Consider the following 23,750-nt stretch of genomic DNA (forward strand, 5'->3'; position numbering starts at 1 on the left):
TTGTTTCTGCTTTAAAAACTCATAGTCAATTTTTAAGATCCAGCTTAAAAGCCATCCTTTCCTGGTGATAGCTTCTCTAAAACACTTTCTTGAAAAGGAGGAAGAAATTCTTCCTCTAAACTCCTTTCGCTTTGCATTTTACTCTTTGTTTATGAGGCTGTCCCTTGTGACTGCTAGGAACTGAAGTGCAAGGAACTGCTTGTATAGCTTAGAAGACTTAGTATATAACCCAATGTTGTTAACAAACAAAAAAGCCAACAGAATTTTCTCTGAATAGATAAATGTCTTTCAAACAAATATTCCCTGTAGAATCTGAAAAATGGTATCACTTATTACTTACTAAAAGAGAAAAAAAATTTTTTGTAAGGGTTTTACCCTTTTAGATTTTTAAGAAAATGGAAGAAATGTTGTTTTCTATTACTTTTCTTATGGCTTTTTATCTTTGTATTATTTGACTTCAATAATAATAACATTTTAAAATTCAAAAATAATAAAGAATTCATATAAAGATCATATATAAGAAATCAATAAATTTCAAAAAATTTTAAAACAAACCATGATAAAAATCTTTAGTTGAAATAAAATAGTATGGCATCCTTACACTGATAAACCATACCAATTCTTACAGAGTTGTTTATTTAATTTAGTTTTTGTTTAACTGCAAGGCTGAGGTTCAGTGATGAATAGCTGTGACTGGTAACTATCTTTGACCACAATAAAAATCAACATATGGTTCCATTTTGCTGATGATACCACAGCCAAAAGGCCAAAATTTAATTCCATACTTTGCTGTTTCTGGTGTATGCCTGAGTATTGTTTTGTTTTCTTCCATTTTGGACTTAGGAGAGAAAAAGCAGTTTGAGTAAATGCTTACATTTAAAATACGACACACTCTTTTTTCACCGCTTCATAGATCTACATGTTTCAATGAAAACTGCCAAGAGCACTGAACTTCAATATAAGAGTAGAGAGTAGCTTTCCCAACTGTGTAAATATATTACGTTATGGACACCCTGAACTCTTGACCTTCCCTATAAAGGAGATGCTTCTAAAATGTCAGTTAATCATAAAGCAGTGCCACAATGGGTTACCCAGAAGCAGAAGGCAATTTAAAAGAGCAATTTTAACATGCAATTGCCAAAACATGCAATGCAGACAATTTCTGATGATGGCATATTTTATTTCCATTTAATAAGAGAAAGAGAAAACTGTATTTTCTCAGCTTCTATACCAGATGGCATACCCAGGGGAAATAGACACACTGAAAAAACAAGTGTGCTGTCTTTGATTGTTCAATGAAGTTTTTGAATTACTTCCCATTTAAGACAACTTCACATTTACACATTTTTTAAAATGTATAAAATGCTTGAAAAAGCATTATGTGAACAATAACATGGGTCAGGCTGTAAGCTAACAGTGAAGGAATCATACCCTCAGGCACAAAGAGAAGCAAGAGGCAAGCAGAGCTGGCTACAGCCACCAGAGGCTGTAATTACCACCTCTCCTAACTTGAGTGACCCTGAAGCAGGTAATCGTACTTACCAAATGATTTTAATGTACTTCAGAAGGAAAACAAAGAAATGCTTTGGCAACTAGGCAGAACATTTTCAGAAAAGGATAGAGTAAAACATATTTTACACTTCTTTACCTGTCTAAAATATTTCAAAGAGTGTATACTTGAGTGTTAAGCACACTAATCAATTGTGCTTTCAATAAAACTGAAATTGCAAATATTAAGCTATGTTTTCTCAAGGAATAATTCAGCCATGCAGATTCTATTTTATAAAAATGTACATCCCTCCCAGATACCATACTTTCATATATCCATGCTACATTCTTCTGAAGGGGGGAAAAGAAATGCCCATAGTAGGAGCAAGAGGGAAAGAATTCAGTTTTTCAAGTACCAGAAAATAGGTATGAGCCCCGGTTGCCCAGTTGACTGAAGATTAGACAAATCATTATTTTTTACTTTGTTTTTCCTAAGTCTTACATTCACCAGCTACAAAACTGGGATAATAATATCCAAGTAATTATAAGGCAACATCAATCAATACTGTATTATGAAAATGTACATTTGCATTTAAAATATAAAACTTACTCATTAACACACATAAATAAAGCCAACTCATTAACTTGCTGTAAAATTATTTATTGGCAGATTTCTGCCAAGAAAAAAAAATTACTATTGCCAGAAGTAAAATTTAAAAGGCTTCACTACATTAAAATGGAGTTTTTAAGACAGTAAATATAAACTAATTACTCTCTGATAGGTATCTAGTAGTCAAGGATTTTTCCTTTGTGATAAACCAAAATAAAAAAATAAGAATTTCTGAGAGGCAGGAAGTCATCATCACCCTATTTGTTACTTATAAAAAATTCATGTGAAATTGATATCAGACACACACACAGAGCTAAAAAAAATTATACTTATCTTCAAGGCTTCTTGGTGGTCTAACACGTAGAATGCATTAAAATAGCTATTTCAAAACAAAAATATTCAACCAGATGATACTAATGGTAAAACATTACCCTACAACATGGCATCCGACTAGTATTTCTTAAAATGGAATGGTTTACAGAAACAATATTCAGAGTTTACACAATTTAATAGAATTAGATGAGAACCTCTCCAAAAGTTATCTTTGTCATCTCAAAGGGATTATTTTCCCAGATTATGAAGAATTTTTGTACTAAATATCAGAGAATATCATAGTCAGCATAAGTTGTGTTCTGTTCGTTGCTATAAAACACCAGACTAAGGCCAGTGATGATACTCACGCTGGTAGGGTCTGAAGGATCTTAAACTCGGGAAAGAACTCTTGAAGAGGGGAAGTAGACGGACATCATAATTTTAACCTATACTGACTGTATTTAGATATGTGATGTTCATCAGTTATACCCAACTTCTGCTTTTCAGAGATTTAAAAGCTAATAGAACATCTAATTCCGTAAGTTTTCCCTCTTTTGCTAATAAGAGAGCATAATTAGTAGACATTCCTATAAAACAGTAACCATAGTTTCTCTCCAGTCTACAATGTACTTGAAAATCTAGTCTATAAGCATTTTTTACCATAAAACCTACATCAAACACACCTATGAGAACATTAATAAATTAATAAAGATATGTGACAAAGACTCACCACATGTGAAAGATAGTTTCAAAAACTGTTTTACGGTTGGAAGTAAAACTGCAAATGAATGAGCTTCATACCATTTTATGCCACAGAACCCACAAATTAAATGTTTTTCACATATCAAAAATAGACCAATATAATTTAAAAATGTCAAGACATTTATAAATTTGAAAGCAGCTATGAGCATAAGTTATTTTTACTCTGTCCCCTCCCACAAAGATAAGGTTATTCTCAAAGTAAAATACCTCAAAGCACTTTACAGTCATATTTTTACTTATTTCAGCTCAATAGGCATTCTGAACATAAGCATTTAACAGGGATAAATCAATGTTCCTCAAAATGTTGTTTCCATCCACTTAATACAGCATAACTAGCCCCAAAACACAATTTCATTTATTTTCAATTTCCATTGGCCTTTAGACCAATGACCAATTTCAAATAATTTCTAGTTTAAAAATTACATTATATTAACAAATCATTGTGTGGTACTGCTAATTTTTAAGGATCTATTTTGGTAAAAAATAAGGCAGATGAGATATTTAAAAGAAAGAAGTCTGGGCCCAGAAATCAAGAGGAAGCTCACTTGAATAGTAAATTAACATGTATTACTTTTGTTTGTATATACCTTGTAAGGATTAAATGTAAAGGGAGAGAAAGGTAATTTTATCAGAAAATATGTGTGGATAATTTCTCCAATAAAACAGACCCCACCATTCCTCATTTTATGTTACCACTAGATATTAATTTTGGAAGAGTGAGTCACTTCTCAGTTTCCATATTGCTTCCTTTTTAAATTATTTCTCTGACTAGTTGAGGTTGTAGAGTCAACTTGCTTTTCCCCACAGGAAATTCATCTACTACAATAAGAATAATTTGTCACATTACTTAAAGTGAAAAGACTTAGCTGTACTGAAAATGTGAAAAGCAAATTGTGTGATTTAGGCTGAGCCTCAGAGACTTACCTAATGTCTTCAGGATTAAGCTATTTTCCAACCACAAGATAAACATATGACACAATCAGCAAATTAGAAAACTGTCTATTGTCTAAATCTGAGACTAAAAATTCAGCAGTGAAGCTTCCTACTAGTGAGCATCTTTAAATATTTATATAGGAAATATGTAAATATGAATATATAAAATGAGTCAGAATAAAATATTTTTAGGGATGACAATACATTAGGTAATTGCATGAATTTTACTTTAATGTTAGATCAGTACTCTTGGTGGGTAGCCTCAGAATATTGTAACTGTTAAACAGATGTCAAAGAAACAAAAGACACATTACAGGCATTTACATTTTCATATATCCCTATGGTCTTAGTTTTCAATTTTCAGAATCTAAATCTTTAAATGTTCAAGACATACAGACCTATGAATTAACTCTGCAGGTGTTTCAACATAATGATTGACATTAAAAAAAAACTCTTTCAACTAAATTAAAAAATTAAACTATTTTCAACAATAAAACAATAAAATAAATAGTATAATAAAAGTGCACCCAATAAATTAGATAATAAAACTTATCAGTGGATTTAATAAATAGCTAATGATTTTTCTCATTATAATAATACGTTGCAATAAGGAACAGGATGCATGTTTATACAGTACTTTTTATTTCACTTTTCATCATTTCTTATTGTTTTCTCCATATGCTATTATTTTCACCACTCTGTTTTAGGCATGAGGAAGACAATACAAGCTTTAAAGACTTAAGAAAAGACCCTGTATTTTAAAGCTGGGTTTCCAGCTGCTGTGTTAATCCCCAACAGAATTTTCTGAATAGACTTTATTGAGGATTGACTCAAAGTAACTTTTCTTATGCGTATTATCAGATACAGCCTCTGCACTGACCATAACAAAATTATCAAGACAGACAATTTGCACATAGTAGAAAGGTACTCAACACTTGCTTAAACTGTGAAGGTTTTCTTTCTCAATAATAGGTTCACTGGCATCAATCAGAGATTTTGGGCTAAATACAAGAAAGCTGAGCAAAATTACCATGCAAGAAAAGACTGTAGATTCATAACAATAATAATAAAGAAACATTCACACTGCCCTGAAATCAGTCAAATTGATGACATAATTAAGGCTACAATTTACCAATACTCTGGAAATCTTAGAATAATATGACTAATCATGTAACAAATAATTAGAATTTTTAATATTGGAAGAATATTATGTCTTATGCTAGATTCCTTCACTAGGCCGAGTAGCCTGCTCTTCAGTCTTACCTGCACATTTGGTTCTGGTGATTAGTGGAGGTCCTGGAAGCCCCGTTCCACCTTCACCTGGTCTTGTAAGCAGAACACGGATCTCATATTCGGTATCTGGATCCAAATGCCATAATTTATAAGTTGGCGCATTGACTGCATGGGTTTCTGTCCAGGACCCTGATGTCATTCGGTACTCCACTTCTTTCAGAATAATAGGACCATCGCCAATGATGGAGTTGGCATTTAGCTGAATCAGCAAGTATGTAGGCCCAACGCCTAGTAGCTGGGGAGGAGCAATGGGTCTCGGTGGTTCTAGGAGAGACGGATGAACAATCTCATTAGCTAAACACCCAAAAGACTATAATGCATAGATATACTTATATCTCTTGAACTCTAAAGGTTTAAGGCCTATTCTATTTAGGAGTTCATAATAAATATTTAAAAGAAAACTGGGAATGAGTGGTCTGGAAACTCTACTTTTAAAGAGCAAATACTTTCAAGATGGGATATGACCCTTTTACCACAAGTTTGTTTTTTTTTTTAATTAAAAACATGCCTCTTCAGGAGATAAATTTGTTAAGACACAGTAACCAAGGGAAATAAAAAGAAAATATTTAGAGATAGATAGCTCTGATTAACTACTAAACACAGTACACATTAACATTCTTGAGGAACTAGGATCTTGACAAATCTCCAAATTAATGAATACTGCTATAACTAATTATTTTGTTCATAAAATATGTCCAAGTCATGTTTTTGTTCCTGCTGTTTTTTTTTTCTTTAACTTCTGCAGACTTCTTGCAGATGAAATGAAAAGAAAGCATAGCAACGTTGAACTCAGGAGCTGATGCCGAATGATGACTTGTTTCCATACATCTATCTCTCAATATAATAAACTGAAATTGACAGTGAGGCAAAATCACAAATCATTACATATCACTGGCCTTTGGGAGGAGCATGTGATAAAGCAATGCATCAAATATTAAACTCAAATGTCAAAGGTACACTGCAATTTAATCTTGAATACCTTAGAAAGAAACTTTGGGAAACAATATATCAATTGTTGAACTTATGAATATGATAAATAATGAATTAGGGAACTATTTCCCCTTAACAACAATACAGGTGAAATTTGATATTGAACTTTATGTAAGATCCCATAGCTTTAGCTCTGTCCATATGAATTCTAATTACTACATTGCGATCAGATGGAAGCTTCTTTAAGTCTCAGAAAGAACATTTCTTGGGGATCCAAAAGACTTTAAGGGAAAGTGTTAATCTATTGTTTCAAAGGTGTTTTTTTTTTTTAAAAGTTAAAGCAAATTATATGAAGAAAAGCTATTAAATGCAACCACACAATCCTCTTGGAGTCCACCTCTTCATCTCAAGGAGAAGACGCAGATAGAAACAAGAGAATACAGCTGATATTTTTTTAAACTGGATTTCCTATTTTAATGGCAATGAATGCTTATAATACAACACTGGAAAAAACAAAAACAAAAAACGTATACTTCTGGTACAGATTTCCAGTTGTAGCTCAGAATTTGCTTTTAAACTCCAATGTGTAGTTTCCACCTTATGAACCCTTGTCTTAAAAACATCCCTAACATAAGGAATAAATCAAGCTGGACTAAATCTCTATACAGGTTAATTTTCAAGAATCTTCCTCCAAAATTCATATGACAAATATTTATTGAGTAATTACTAACTGCAAAGCTATTCTACACATTGGGTATTCATATAACATGGCAAGGGAGAAATAATAAATCAGTAAATTCATCATTTTAAATTGAGAGTTATGTAGAAAATAGATACTGAGATTAAAAATATCAGACGTTGGAGGGAGAGGTACCTAGTGAGTAATACTAGTTTTTTTTCTGCCCAAATGACTTGAAGAATATAGTCAGTCACATCAAGAATCATCATTACACAACAGCTTTCAAACTAGTTATCAGTAAAATCATATAAACTTGTGTTTCACTACTGCTCCTGTTTAAAGTGAAAATAAAGCTCAGATTAAGATTATTTATATTCTATATAAACTAGTGTTGTAGTGTAGTCACTTAGTCATGTCTGACTCTTTGCAACCCCATGGACTGTAGCCTGCCAGGCTCCTCTGTCCATGGAATTTTCCAGGCAAGAATACTGGAACGGGTTGCCATTCTCTTCTCCAGGGGATCTTCCCAACCCAGGAATTGAACCTGGCTCTCCTGCCTTGCAGGAAGATGCTTTACGGTCTGAGCCACCTGGGACCATGAGCTTTGTAAACTGCTTACATTTAAAATTATCACTATTTCTTATAGAAAGGTAGTGCTTAACACCTGATTTATAAATTTTAAGTACAAAATCTCTAATGGTTTGAAAATTCTTTTCAACAGCATATATTCAAAATTGGGTATAGGGTGAATTAATATTTACAAATTCACAGCTGAATTCCATTGAGAAGCTACAGAAGAAAAAGTCTAAATAATACCAAAATAGTTTAGAATTTTCATGTATCAGCTAAACAAAATAAAGCTGGACAATTCATACCATGAAATTTCAGCAACTTGTCTAACAACTTTTATATTTCAAGTTTATAAAAGTTTTGGTAGACAAAGAGAGAGTTGATATATTTTCTAAATCTTAAACTAAAATGAAACTGAATAGAGAAATGAATGTAATAGAAAAAATGCAAATATCTTCCCAGACTATCTAAATGTTGCACATATTTTAAGAAGCAGTCTGTATTTTGCAAATAAACTGAGCTGCCTCATATCTGTAATGTTTGTTTTCATTCCAGATGGCTCATGTACTGACTAATTTAAGTAGGAAATGATACTAAATTCACAGCTTGCTGGGATTCTAACCCAGAGCAGCAATGCCTCACTCATATCACAGCTGAACAATAACGTGCAGAGGTCTGATATTTTACATTGGAATAATTTGCCAAATGAATCATACATAACAAACATTGGGATTAATCTATAAATTTATGGGTAGGGTGAAACCTGACCTAATAAGTGTACATTGAATATAAAACCTCAACCATCACAACTCTGCATATTATTGTCATGGAAATAAAGGAGAAAACAAAAGAGGAGAACAGAAGAGGAAAGCTACAACAAAACATATATTAGAAACAAGTGAAAAAGTAAAGCATAATGTTTCTTCTATCATTTCTACCTTTAAAGAAATGACATGTACAAGAAAATGAAATTTAAAGTCAAGAGATCTAGTTTTTAAAATGCATACACTATTAGCTGAGTAGACCTGCACATGTTATTATTATAATTTCCTCATTGGCACACTAGGCATAATTTTAAGAATTTTAAAAGACTTTACATTTCTAAGGCATGTCAACAAGCCCTATATTTGATGCTGTTTTGCTTTGTTTTGTTTCTGCCAAGGAGCATATAAATTTTAAACCTGAAAATTAATATTCAACACTAGTGTTTTGTGTACATGAAGAACTGAGTTTGTTGTAATCAGGTTCTTGGACCAAAGAGGCCAATAATTCACTCTGATCAGTGTTACATCTCACTTACTATGGTCAAGTCAACAAAAGGGCAGTCCAGTAATCAAAGCACTAGCTCAAATTCAGAACTGTGGCAATATTCAGAGAGGCTTAAAAACATATACATTGATTAAGAGCATGATTATAAGTGAAACCTAACATTAATGAGACTAATATACCAATACATATTAAATTTTATGTTGGAGGTAAAAAGTTGCCTCATATTAGCATATGCATTTTGGTTTTAGCCCCTTGAGAACAAGGAGGCTTATTTATAAAATCTCTATTCATTTCAATAAATTATGCATGAATTTTAATCAGTTAGCAAATGAACAAGTAATTGTTCTGCAGAACAATATTAATATTCTTCATAACTTAATACACTATCAGACCCAGAGGTGTGGTGTGAATAAATCCCAATTGTACACTATGTATCAACTGAAGCGTGCAATCCCCAAAATACAAGATAAACTTTGCCGATGTTACCAATTAACTTTCAATTAATGACTTATATTCATTATTCTAGAGCTAAACCTATTATAAAATTGCAATTATACATTCAAATTGCTTTATTTGTTTTCTTATTTCAAATAATTTTTAAAAGTGTCTTGGAATCAAAGTAACTCATTATGAAAGAATATTCTCATTCAATTATTCCTATTACAATGCTATTTACAAACAGACATGTCACTTATCAACACTGAGTTAATAAAATGCAAAATCAGAAGTTGAAGCTATGAAGCCAGAAAAAGTCACTCAACAAAGTAAATATCAAAGCAAATGACACTTCTACATTTGTCCTTTCAAATAAATACATTAAATACCTCTCAATCCTATATCCTTCCACATTGTTTTGTTTACTTGTCAGAGAAGGCTTGATAAAAATTATCTTGAGATAAGCCTTCTCATTATAGAAGCAGGCAATAAAAACGCCTTTGTTTCTTAAGACTGTTGTAACAAATTACCAAAAAAGTGTGGGTTGAAAATAACTGAAATTTATTCTCTCATGATTCTGGAGGCCAGGTGCTCCAAATCAGAATCACTGGGTCGGAATCAAGGTGGTACCAGGACATACTTCCTCCAAAGGCTCTAGGGGAGAATCAGTACCTTGCCTTTTCTAGTATCTCCTAGCAGCTGGTATCCGGTGGCTTTTGGCCACATTACTCCAGTCTCTATTTCACAGTTCACACTGCCTTTTCCTCTTCTCTCTGTAGCCAAATCCCTCCAATCCTCTATTTATAAGGGATTTCCCAGGCAAGAATAATGGATTGGGTTGCCATTCCCTTCTCCAGGCAATCTTCCTGACCCAGGAATCTAACCCAGGTCTCCTGCATTGCAGGCAGATTCATTACCATCTGAACCTCCAGAGAAGGTATTTGTGATTATATCCACATGCAGGGTCCACATGAATAATACAAAATACTATCTCCATCTCAAGACTTTTGGCTTAAACACATCCCCAAAGACAGTTTATCCAAATACGGTAATAGTCGTTGTTGTTCAGTCGCTCAGTTGTGTCGGACTCTTTGGACTGCAGCACATCAGGCTTCCCTGTCCTTCACCATCTCCCAGAGTTTGCTCAAAGTAGTCATGGGTTCCAGAGATTAGGATCTTAGATTTTTGGTATCATTTTCAGCCTATCACAGACATGGATTATGAACTCATTCTTACTCCTGGGAGACATCACGACTCTACCTTTAATCTAGTTGGTAGGAAGCTAGCAAAATAATTCTCCTAGGATATTTCCTAGCTATGTTCAGAACAGTCAAAATTATTTTTAAGAGGCAATAATTTATCCACATTGCTTTTTCCTTGCTATTTATTTTTTAAAGGAAATGAAAATATAGAGGATGAAAATTATTACTGGAAATGGCTACAAGAGTCAATGTTCCCTTTCTATGTCTAAATTCCTATAAAAATACAATTAGAATATTTGCCTTGGAGTTATTTATTTGCTGTCATTTGTTTACTTAAATGAATGAATCAATTCAAATCAATATTATTCTACTCCTTTATCATTCCTCTTATTAAAATTTTGACCCAGTTATAGTTTAAAAAGAAAACTTTACTAGTTCATGCTTCATTTTGTCTAATTTTCTTCCACATCACCTATTAAATGCTCAAGTAAATGGAAAAGAACATTAACGACAAATGCAGGAAGAATAACATCAATATACAAAATAACTCAAGCTTTTATTTATCAGCTACCCTATGACAGTTTTAAATGATCTTAAATTATGCCTCAAAAGGATAAAAATATAATTTAATGGTATTGACTGTTTCAAGAAATTTGAAATAACACTGATGAACAGAAGATGGCCTTTCCTTCCATAAGAAATGGAAAGCAGGTTACAGATAATAAAAGCATTGCTGGGGGCATTTGATATCACATAAATGGCAACATAATTTGTCTAATTTTCTCCTAAGATATAAAAACATGAAGTAAACTGTTGAAAGTGTTTTGATGTATAAGATGTAACAAAGTTTCTCATGCAGTCACATTTTATAAACTGTAATGAAAATATATTTATGAGAAGATTAATAGTTCTTTCATGATTTTCACTCTTATCACTGATACCTCAGATTTCCAATCCTAACGAATTCCTTAGGCAGCTGAATACCTCTCGATTCACTCTTTGGACTACTATCTCATGATATTTGCCCATATCAATTATGTAGTCAGTAAATTCTATGAATCATTTTTCAGATAAAGCATCATTTTAATTATGTTGACATATTTGTGCATTGAGAAAGTAAAAAAATTTTATTTAATATATTAAAATCCTTTTAAATCCAACAATCTAATGATAGATGTTTTCTTCAAATCCTATCATTCAGGTGGCTCATAAGCTTGAACTGGCCAAATAAAGTTAATGCTCAGACATCACAAAGTTTGGATGCTGCTAAATATGAGGTTCCTATGCCAGCATCTAGACCACGTATCAATCAAAATAGGTTGTTGTTACCTATTATCATCTCCATGGAAATTACACGTATGATAGGAAAGGAGTACATCAAGGCTGTATATCATCATCATGCTTATTTAACTTATATGCAGAGTACATCCTGAGAAACGCTGGGCTGGAGGAAGCACAAGCTGGAATCAAGGTTGTGGGGAGAAATATCAATAACCACAGATATGCCGATGACACCACCCTTATGGCAGAGAGTGAAGAAGAACTAAAGAGCCTCTTGATGACAGTGAAAGAGGAGAGTGAAAAAGTTGGTTTAAAGCTCAACATTCAGAAAACTAAGATCATGGCATCCAGTCCCATTACTTCATGGCAAATGGATGGGGAAACAGTGGAAACAGTGGCTGACTTTATTTTTCTGGGCTCCAAAATCACTGCAGATAGTGATTGCAGCCATGAAATTAAAAGATGCTTACTCCTTGGAAGGAAAGTTACAACCAACCTAGATAGCATATTAAAAAGCAGAGACATTACTTTGCTAACAAAGGTCCCTCAGGTCAAGGCTGTGGTTTTTCCAGTAGTCATGTATGGATGTGAGAGTTGGACTATAAAGAAAGCTGAGCACCGAAGAATTGATGCTTTTGAACTGTGGTGTTGGAGAAGACTCTTGAGAGTCCCTTGGACCACAAGGAGATCCAGCCAGTCCATCCTAAAGGAAATCAGTCCTGAATATTCACTGGAAGGACTGATGTTGAACCTGAAATTCCAATACTTAGGCCACCTGATGCGAAGAGCTGACTCATTAGAAAAGACCCTGATGCTGGGAAAGATTGAGGGCAGGAGGAGCAGGGGACGACAGAGGATGAGACGGCTGGATGGCATCACCGACTCAATGGACATTGGTTTGGGTAGACTCCGGGAGTTGGTGATGGACAGGGAGGCCCGGCGTGCTGCGATTCATGGGGTCGCCAAGAGTCGGACACGACTGAGCAACTGAACTGAACTGAACTGAGGCTATGGAAAGAGTGTGTGCTGTGCCCCACTGCCCACCCTTATAAAATTTCACATACACAAAAAATCCTGAGAAGTGTGAAATAAACACCCATGATTTCACAGCTATAAGTAGGCAGTACTATTTTAGAATTAAAAAAATGCAATTGAACAAAAAAGTCCTTTTTTAATGATATATATATATATTTATTTATTTTTATTATGTATTTTTAAATCATTACTTATATCTATCTAAACAAGACTTTCTTCATTCTCCCCCAGCGGTTTTTCACTAATAGTAATTGTTCTAATGATTGAGGAGTGTTACTTGTTTTGAATTGGCTAGAGCCAAGATTACTTCAGAGAAGGCAATGGCACCCCACTCCAGCACTCTTGCCTGGAAAATCCCAGGGAGAGAGGATCTTGGTAGGCTGCAGTCCATGGGGTCGCAAAGAGTCGTACACGACTGTGCGACTTCACTTTCACTTTTCACTTTCATGCATTGGAGAAGGAAATGGCAACCCACTCCAGTGTTCTTGCCTGAATCCCAGGGATGGGGGAGCCTGGCGGGCTGCCGTCTATGGGGTCACACAGAGTCGGACACGACTGAAGCCACTTAGCAGCAGCAGCAGCAGCAAGATTACTTGATCATGAAATTCACAGGATAGTCCCACAAAATGAAAAATCCTCCAGCCCAAGATACTTATAGACTCCCCTAGAGAAACACTACAATGTGAAAAATAATTCCCCCTCACAAATCCAGGGGTTATACTTACCTAAAATTACATCATTTACATTTACATTGTTTCATTTCTGGTGGTTCAGATGGTAAAGAATCCGCCTGAAATGCAGGAGAACCGGGTTCATTCTCTGGGTTGGGAAGATCCCCTGGAGAAGGAACCCCACTCCAGTGTTCTTGCCTGGAGAATACCATAGATAGAGGAGCCTAGTGGGCTACGGGGTCATAAAGGGTGGGACATGACTGAGTGACTAAGCACACACACACATTTACATTTCTCAAAAAAGTACTGGAGCAGTATTTTGAAGAGGGTGCAAACACTAAATATGTGATCATTTATTCACACAGGCTTGACCATCATCAATGAGGCACAGTTAAATGGGTGTGTAAGTATGCAACTTACTCATCAACAACTGAACTGACATTTTTGGAAAGCCGTATATCAAGAAGTAAAGATGTGTTAACAGACTAAAGTAATCCCACTTCTGGAAATCTAATGGAAAGAGACAATTAAACCTATATCTAAAGAGCAAAAAATTAAGCAATCAAAATATTCTACAATAGGTAAATGACACAAATTATGGTATTTCAGTAGCATTCCATCATATACTTCAAGAACACAAGTTGTGAAGATTATACAACAAATGTCAGGTGACATTTGAATGTTTAGTTTATTTAAGCTTTCATTTTAAAAGGTAAAAACTATATTCCTATTAATTAAAGAAAGAGACAGAGAAAAGAAAACCACTAACCACTACTACCATAAGGAAATACACCAAACAGCTAATAACAGTGATTAGGGAACTATGAGACCACAAGTGGTCTTGCTCTTTCTTTTTTCTCTATTTTCCAATAAATTTTGTAACACGCTCATCAAACTTTTTCACCATTACATTCCCAGTCTCTGTTGCAGTGCCTAAGTTCAGTAATTCGCTACAGAATGAGTGGTTGACTTAAGAACACCTTGAAAAAAAGTCATCCATGTCACTGTAAGAAAAAATTATCCACATAAATTCTGTCTGTTCCATACCAAAAGACACAGACTGCCACTTCAGTGTCAGAACCATAATTTGGAGTTGGCAATAGTAAAACTTTGTATGTTTATTTATAAATTTGCTTAATTTATTTTTGGATAATGAAATGAAGTCCTCAAAACATAAGATTTACCACCTTGAGCTCTGAACCATGTAGCTAGCCAATTGCTCTGACAATGATACATGACACCTACAAAATGTTACTATTTAATTAAAGGAGTTTGTTGACTGGAACAAAAGAACACTTTCTAGGCAATTGTTTAGTGACCAAGTGGCATCAAATGATTTATCCACCTTGTAAAAAAAAAAAAGGCATAGCTGCAAACCTATATAATAATTCTTTTTTGTCTTTTAGTCAAATCAAGTAAACTTTAAAAAAAGATTTTCCATGTGAAGAAAAATTTCCTATGTATATATACAAATTTGAATATAAAATACTTTATCAAATATACAGTTGCACTAATAATACCAGAATGTGTACCAATAACTTGAGTTTCTTGAGCAAAAATTTAATTCAGGGTAGGAAAACATTTTGATACTAAATATGCCACTCCTCACATGAAAGTTATTTTGTCTTTCAATCCTTATGTGATTTTGCATTCATTTTTTTTTAACTGCAAGGTCTGTGGAATTACAGTATTTAATCTCAGTGACATGGCTCTTTCCTGCTGCCTAAAGTGCTGAAATAAGAAGAATCATTTCAGCAGCAAAACTGCAAATTTTGCACACTGAATTTCATATCCTGTATATTACCATGGCATTTTATTCATCTAGATTTGAAAACACTGCTGATAACTTTATTACCTGCTTGACCTAAAAAGGCACAGCGGCAACACCCTGTTTGAGATCCGCCACCAGAAACTAAAAAGAAAGTTAGGTTCATATTTAGGGTATAAGAAAAGGTGAAAGGATTTTTAAAAGTAAAGTTTATTTGCTTTTTAGCCTATGTAACCTAAAACCGTGAAATAACTATAATTTTTATTTCCTTTTGTCCACAAACTATAATTAATATCTATGCAATGAATTGGTTCAGAATTATGAATTACTGCAAATATTCAACAACTTTACAAAAGATTCCATCAGTACCACAATCTGTATGGCATGGGAGCAAGCCACATATGTTATGATGGAAATTATAGATCCATTTGATTGAGTCATAAACTAATACAGAATATTTCTCTTATGGCCATTTAATCTCTCATTTCAGCCTGATCAGAGCTCAAACTGTTCATGTGTTTCAAGGAAAGAACATCCAGCTGATTCCAAGAATAACAATCAGGTCACTAGTAAAACTGGGAGAGTCTTCAACTCTTTGGCTCCCTCAAGTCTAGGGTCGTAAACAGGTAATCACATCACCATCAGTCAGCTTTACGAGGTAAGACAATAAAAAAATATATGGTAGGAGAAAGGAGGGGAACTGTGTTCAGCAATGATAATATACGTATGTCCCAGTAACACGTTATATATGCCTAGGATTCAAACAGGCCAAAGGATTTGGAGTAACGCCATTTATATTCCAAATCTTGAATATTAAATTTTTTTAATCTCGTGAATCTAATAAAAATTTTAAAACTTATGAAATTAGAATATTCCAATATTTAATCATAACCAAACAACAAATGTAAGTCGGCCATCTTGATCCTTGGATTTAAATATTCTGTTGTGTTGACTAACTGTGAACTTTGTGATTATTTCAAGACAATTCAAAATGATGCATGAAGTTTTTATGCATATGTAGCCAGCAACAGATGTCTACTTTTTTCATGTAATGACTTAGTCAAGTAAAAAAATCAGAGATACCATTCAGTCCCTTCACTCAATGACTGTAAAATCTGACTTTATTTACCCTTATTAATATTTACCCATTATTTCCACATGACTCTGGAAGGTACAGTGTGCCATTTTTCAGCCAGGCATATTCCAGTGTACATGTGATATAGTTACTTTATGAAAAACAATTTGTGATGACATAGTAAAAACATTAAATAAGACTTCAGTGCTATAGACAGTTCCTCTAGATAATAGGCTTTATGAATTCACTACTAGCTCCAGCATAGTCATAATTTTAGGATGCTTTTCAGTTCAAAAAGCATAAACTGTCAGAGACTTTCAAAGTCTTCACATCAAAGAAACTGTCATTCATTAGCTAACACAGACTCAAGTCAATTTTGTAGTGTAAAGATTCCCAGTATACATTCATTTAAAAGGACAAATGATACAAATTAGCAATTATGGAACATTTCTTCAATTTTTATGTTAAACAAAACAAAAAACAATTATGTGTCCTATGGAGGTAGATGCCCTTGATTAAGTGAGAAGAAAGCAAAGCTTTGACATAATGTGGTCAGTGACTTCAGATGGACTATCCCTGATGTCAACTAGGATAAGGGTCAGGGGATTTGAAAAGGGGACCAAAGTCCAGATTTCTGAACCTAGTCTTTGAACTAAGAAAAGTAGGTTTTATAGGTAACTCGAGTGTATAGGTACAATGACGAACAGAAGGGAGTGCCATAAAAACAGAGCCATCAATGTGATCACCATCCTTATTAACACATGGACTTTTAAATAAATATTTTAATCATCCAGTGCTATTAACATTCCTTAAGGGGCCCAATACCCCATCTCCATCAGTCAAAGTGCCATCAAAAATACAATTACCACACCTACTTTTATAAACAGATGGAAATAGGGGGCAGACAAGAATAATTACAGATGTGATAAAGTAACGAGATAATGACACTTTAAAGACTAGTGTGACAGCTCAGCCAGCAAGAGACCTTTAATTTCCATTCCATTCAACCACCCCTATTTCCACACCATAATGGGGGTATGTAGACATTCAGAATACCAAAATAAAGTATATCGTCTCAACATAAAGTATTAGAAGGCGTCCAAGTTGTAAACCATCAGTGCAGAGATAGAGAAAGTTTCTAAGAGTAAAACAAAGGGTGTTAAGTCCATAAGTAATGCAGTAGTGTTGGGCTCTTCTTCCACGGCCACTGCTACTGACGAGAAACCTCCCTTTTCTATTTTGATAAATATCATGCCTTTTACAAACAAGGGCATGAAATGGCTACTGACCCAAACTGTTTATATATTCTTTCTGTGAACTTCAAATTCCCCACCCTTTTGCAATGTTAGCCAGATCAACTGAAAACTTGCTAGGGGGAAGAAAACAAACGTAAGTAAAATGTGCAAACATTTTCATAGGTACCAAAGAATCTTACAAACAGTACCTCTATCAGTGAAAATATGATTAAAAATGGGTAAGGAGGCCTACTATTTTCAGTATTATAAAAAGAAGGAAAAACTACCACACTTCTTTGGCATGCATTTTTGTAAAATGTTACACTTATAAAAAAGTTGATACCGCTGAGAGATCTTCCTGTTGCACCCAAAGTATACCATTTCTTATCCCAAAGCTGTAATACACTTATATTTTTAAATGTATGTCTATGTACATGTTCAAGTTTAAAATTAAGAATTTGACACTGGGCAAAGGTTAAGAAAGATATTCATGAATCACAGAGCTATAGATGTGTTACTCCTGTAAGGCATTAAGATACATTTAAAATGTAAAGGAACTAATTTGTGCCTGTATATGTTTATCTTGTTTCAAAAGTTATTTTAATACATAAATCCAAACTATGTTAAATGAATCCTTTATTGATGATAAATGTACTTTATCTTCTTAATAAAATCAAATGTTAATTAGATGATGAGAAAGGGGTCAAAGGTAAAGTCTATGTGCTCTAAACCATGGTACCCAACTGGGGGATATTCACATTACAGACAGAATGGCTAGGGCGGGGGAAACTAGACAGCTTTTGTTACTATCATGGTATTATAGACAACACACAGGAAAATGAAAAAAGGCATAAAATAATACAGACACTGTAGTGGTTTGAAAACATGGGCATGAATTTTTTGTGAGTGTTCCTATTGAGAGCTTGAGTCCATGTTCTAGCCTCTTGAATCTGGGAGACCTTAGACCTGCCTAAATATATACAGCCCAGAGAAGTGGTGGAATGATGCTAGGTCACAGAAGACCATGCACTTCCCCTCTGTTTAGTGGATGCTGGATCATCCGCCCTTGGAGCCCTGAGCCACCAGGGCTCGGTTCAGTTAGCAGGTGGAGTTATCCTAGTCCAGGCGTCAGACATGTGCATGAAGAAGTTTCCAGATGATTCTCACCTCCAGGAGTTTGAATTAATTAACTTCAGCTAGTCAACCAGTCCATTCTGAAGGAGATCAGCCCTGGGATTTCTTTGGAAGGACTGATGCTAAAGCTGAAACTCCAGTACTTTGGCCACCTCATGCGAAGAGTTGACTCATTGGAAAAGTCTCTGATGCTGGGAGGGATTGGGGGCAGGAGGAAAAGGGGACGACAGAGGATGAGATGGCTGGATGGCATCACTGACTTGATGGACGTGAGTCTGAGTGAACTCCGGGAGTTGGTGAGGGACAGGGAGGCCTGGCATGCTGCGATTCATGGGGTCGCAAAGAGTCGGACACAACTGAGCGACTGAACTGAACTGACTGAGTCAATTTGAGTGTTTCTGACTGAGGATACAAAATTCCTGGAACAGGAAAAACTCACCCCCTCTATGCATTTCTGAATTATTGGCTCCTAGAAGTTGTGAGCATTATAGGTCAGTTGCTGTTTTATGCCTGTAAGTTTAGAAGTATTTCATTTTGCAGCAGTTAATAAATGGAAAATTATGTCTTATTAACAAGATTGAAGGAAAATCTTCATGAAACCTTGATGAAAGTTGCAAACTTCTGCACATAAAAATACTGCTCTACCATGATCGGTCTCCTGCTTACCTGTTCAGTCTCACATCTTACCACTCTTCAATACCAATCACCTGTTCATATATAATAATTTGTATTTTCTATGGGAATTCTTTCTTTTATCTTCATCCACCTTCATCCTTTATAGGCTGCTTGAAGTGCTCTTTTACCATTTATAGACTTAGCAAAACCATTCATCTTCAAATCCCAGCTCATTTATCACTGCCTCTGAGAAGCCTTCCTAAGCACACCCTCTCTAACCTAAAATAAATGTACCTTTTCCTGTAGAAGATTTATCCATATATTTTTTTCTCTCTCTCTTTAGTTATTGAGCTCCTAAAAGACACACATTTTATTTGTCTCTAAGTTTGTGACTTCCGACTTCAATACTTAGCACATTAGGCAATCAAATGATGATTGTTTAAAGAATGCATTTATGAACAAATGAAAAGAATGAACATAAAAAGGTAATTTAAGGTAGGATAATACATACTGTTGGTGAGGATATGGAAAACTAGAACCTTAAAACTGCATGGTGGAATATAAATTGATGCAATAAATTCAAAAAGCTGCCATACTTACTTAAGCTGAACATAAGCATATGCTATTACCTAGCATTTCCACTTCCAGGTAGATGTTCCCCCAAAACTCAAATGCCTACAATCAGTAAACTGGAAAAATTGTGGCAATCTCATCAGTTAGAATATTTTACAACAATGATGTCAAATGATGTACAGATACATGCAAAAATACGAATGAATTTCACAAAGTTGGAGAAAGAAGCCAGATGAAAGAGCATAAACTACAGAATTCCATTTACTTAAGCTATTTATTACTGTTAGAAGCCAGGAACAATGGGTTAGTGACTGCAGGGGAGTGATGGGGACTTCTGGGGTGCTTGGTAATATTGTATTTTTTCATTGTTGACTGTATATATTTTCAGTTTCTGAAAATTCATCAAGCTATACATTTATCAAGCTATATATTTAATACATACTTTTCTGCATATGTACACTATGTTTAATTAAGAAATTTTAAAAATAAGGAAAGGATGGTTCTATACTAATTAGTCCCTGACTCTTGCTCAGATACGCCCCCTACACACATAAAAGTCAATACAATACAGTTAGAATCTCATCTTGAGTTTGAAATTTAAAGTCAGTATTTACAGCAAAAATCTAATTAGGTCAAAATTTCTCTTCAAAATTGTTAAATCAGTCACAAAGTGAAGTGAAGTCACTCAGTCGTGTCCAACTCTGCGACCCCATGGACTGTAGCCTACCAGGCTCCTCTGTCCATGGGATTTTCCAGGCAATAATACTGGAGTGGATTGCCATTTCCTTCTCCAAGGGATCTTCCCAACCCAGGGATCAAACCCAGATCTCCCGCATTGTAGACAGACGCTTTACCGTCTGAGCCACCAGGAAGTCCAACGAGTTCATATATATATTTTTTCTTATATACATCATTGTATCAGCTTTTTTGACTTGCAAAATGTGAAAATCTCCAAATTCAAAAGAAACAAGAAGTATGTTTATCTGCAAGTTTGGGCATTAAAATCTTCCTGTCTTTGAGTAAATCTCTGCATCTCAGAGGGAACAGTTGAGTTCTATAGTCACCTATGTATAATAAATATATTGATATTATGAAGTATCTACATCATATACAAGCATCAAGTGATTTTTTTTCTGCTTCACAAATATATGTTCTTGAAAATTACTTACTTGAATACATCTATATATGATACACTACTCTTACACAGTTCATATACTTCCCATTTGTTGTTGTGCAATCTCTCAGTAGTGTGTGACTTTTTGCAAACCCACAGACAGTAGCACGCCTGGCTTCCCTGTCCTTCACTATTTCCTGAAGTTTGCTCAAACTTATTTCCCTTGAGTTGATGATCCCATCCAACCATCTCATAATCTGTTAACCACTTCTCCTGCCCTCAATCCTCCCCAGCATAAAGGTCTTTTCCAGTGAGTCAGCGCTTCACATCAGGTGACAAAAGGACAGGAGCTTCAGCATCAGTCCTTCCAATAACATTCAGGGTTGGTTTCCTTTAGGATGGACTGGTTGGATCTCCTTGCAGTCCAAGGGACTCTCAAGAGTCTTCTCCAACATCACAGTTCAAAAGCAAAAATTCTTTGGTGCTCAGCCATCTTTATGGTCCAACTCTCACATCTGTACCTGACTACTGGGAAGATCATACATAGCTTTGACTATACAGACCTTTGTCAACAAAGTGGTGTTGCTGTTTTTTAATACACTGTCTAGGTTTATCATAGTTTTTCCTCCAAGAAGCAAGTGTCTTTTAATTTCATGGCTGCAGTTACCATCTGCAGTGATTTTGGAGCCCAAGAAAATAAAGTCTGTCACTGCTTCTACCGTTTCCCCATCTATTTGCTAGGAAATAATGGGACTGGATGCCATGATCTTAGTTTTAAGTTGAGTTTTAAGTCAGCTTTGTCACTCTCCTCTTTTACTTTCATCAAGAGGCTCTTCTTCACTTTCTGCCATCAGGGTGTGTCATCGGCATTTCTGAGGCTTTTGATACTTCTCCCAGCAATCTTGATTCCTGCTTGAGTTTCACCCAGCCCAGCATTTTGCATTTTGTACTCTGTATATAAGTTAAATAAGACAATATACAGCTTTGACGTACTCCTTTCCCAATTTGGAGCCAGTCCACTGTTTCATGTCCGGTTCTAACTGTTGCTTCTTGACCTGCATACAGGTTTCTCAGGATGCAGGTAAAGTGGTCTGGTATTTCCATGTCTTTAAGAGTTTTCCAGTTTGTTGTGATCTATACAGTCCAAAGTTTCAGCATAGTCAATGAAGCAGAGCTAGATGTTTACATTTCCCATAACATCTCTCTTTTGAAAGTCTCTACTGAAATGTTAAATAATTATTTAACATTATTCTGGAATCATGCCGATTTAAGTTCAATAATGTCAACATTATTTGAACTTCGATTGGACTGCCTCTGTTTGCTCACAGAAAAAACTCTGTGAGCCCATCTCATAGCATCTCTCTGGATTTCTACTCAGCAAACACAGAAATAGAGCTACCCTGCAAGTGAATAATTTGAAGAGAATGTGACTCATGATTTGACTTTCAATGTGAAGAGTTACTCGGAGCATGTCCCTACCTTGAATACAAAAATAGAGTAAGTGGAGGAGAAAACTTCCTCCAGAGCATATATTAAAACTTTTCTAAATCCTGCTTCAAGAAGCTGAAAATAAGACAATAATGGTAGTATATAAAGAAAGAAGTTAAAAAAAAAAGCCAGAGAGTCTTCAGATTTTCATCTGATTTTATCAAAGGTGACTAGATCAAACAAAAATCCACCTTGCTGAGTACCATCCAGGAAGCTGCCTAGAGTTTAATATTCTAGTGAAATTAAGGATAAGAGCTGATGGACTTTGTTTTATTACCAAGCACTATGCCCTCAAATAGAAGACAGGCTATTGAATTCTGAATAATGTACTTTTTTGATAATCAAGGAACTTTTGAAATCCAGAGAATCTTATCAGAGTCATAAAATATTTCCAAAATCTTCATAAAGCTACAGAGTCAATTCATAATTCTTGGTTTAAAATCCAAGAAGAATGTTCAGGAAAGAAGGGAGGAAGAATGCAGAAGGATTATCAGGATAGTTAGGTTTCTTAGCTTTTCACAGACCACAGATGTACAGGATTCTGCCTAGATTCTAAAAAAGCCATCCAAGACTTGCTGGAATCTAGGTTGAGTGAACATGTTGGCTTCTTGGACGATTATTGAAAGAAACTAGAAATGAGAAAGGAATTTTAGTATTATCACACACAAAGAATAAGTATAATAATATGTTATAATTTAAAGACTAGATATCCATGCAGCTACTATAAAAACAGAATTATAAGACCCTAAAGATCATGTATCTTAGTTATTTTTATTAGCAAAAATTACAATGATCAGCCTATGTAACTGTTCAAAAATGTCAATCAAATCAATGAATTGGAGTTTTTAATGTTTATAATAAAATAATATTTGTTATTTAAAATGAATTGAAGAGATGTGAGAAAGAATATAAGTCTGATGATACTTGAAATAAGTTCTCTTTTATTTTATTATTTCAGAGAAATTCTCTCATAAGAATCAAAGAAACTACACACATTCATTAAGAAGATACACTTCTAACATTCCACAGAAAGAAACGTGCTGCTAATAACAAAAGACATTCATAAAAATACTGTCAATTATATCTTGCAATATTCCTAAATTGTTCAATCAAGGCATTGGTAACAACAGAACATTTTCAGTATCAAAAGATTATCAGTATCAGCTGCTTAAATCCATTGTAGATAAAGAGTATAATACTGAATACTTCAAGTTATAGGCAAATAAAGCAAAAACAGAGAAAATTTAAAGTGTTAGAGAATTTTTTATACAATTGTGA

At 34.6% G+C, this 23,750-nt stretch overlaps 1 protein-coding gene across 16 annotated transcripts in view; it reads right to left on the reverse strand.

Moving 5' to 3' along the window:
- The window catches only part of PTPRK (protein tyrosine phosphatase, receptor type K), a 612,580-nt gene that overhangs the window by 233,693 nt on the left and 355,137 nt on the right, over positions 1-23,750 (reverse strand). For all 16 annotated transcript variants that reach the window (XM_027551493.1, XM_027551494.1, XM_027551492.1 and 13 more), the window contains exon 7: positions 5,369-5,662. In XM_027551493.1, the coding sequence (XP_027407294.1) occupies positions 5,369-5,662 (294 nt within the window). The remainder of the gene's footprint in view (positions 1-5,368; positions 5,663-23,750) is intronic.

The sequence above is a fragment of the Bos indicus x Bos taurus genome, chromosome 9, assembly GCF_003369695.1.
Source record: "Bos indicus x Bos taurus breed Angus x Brahman F1 hybrid chromosome 9, Bos_hybrid_MaternalHap_v2.0, whole genome shotgun sequence".
Classification (NCBI taxonomy): Eukaryota; Metazoa; Chordata; class Mammalia; order Artiodactyla; family Bovidae; genus Bos; species Bos indicus x Bos taurus.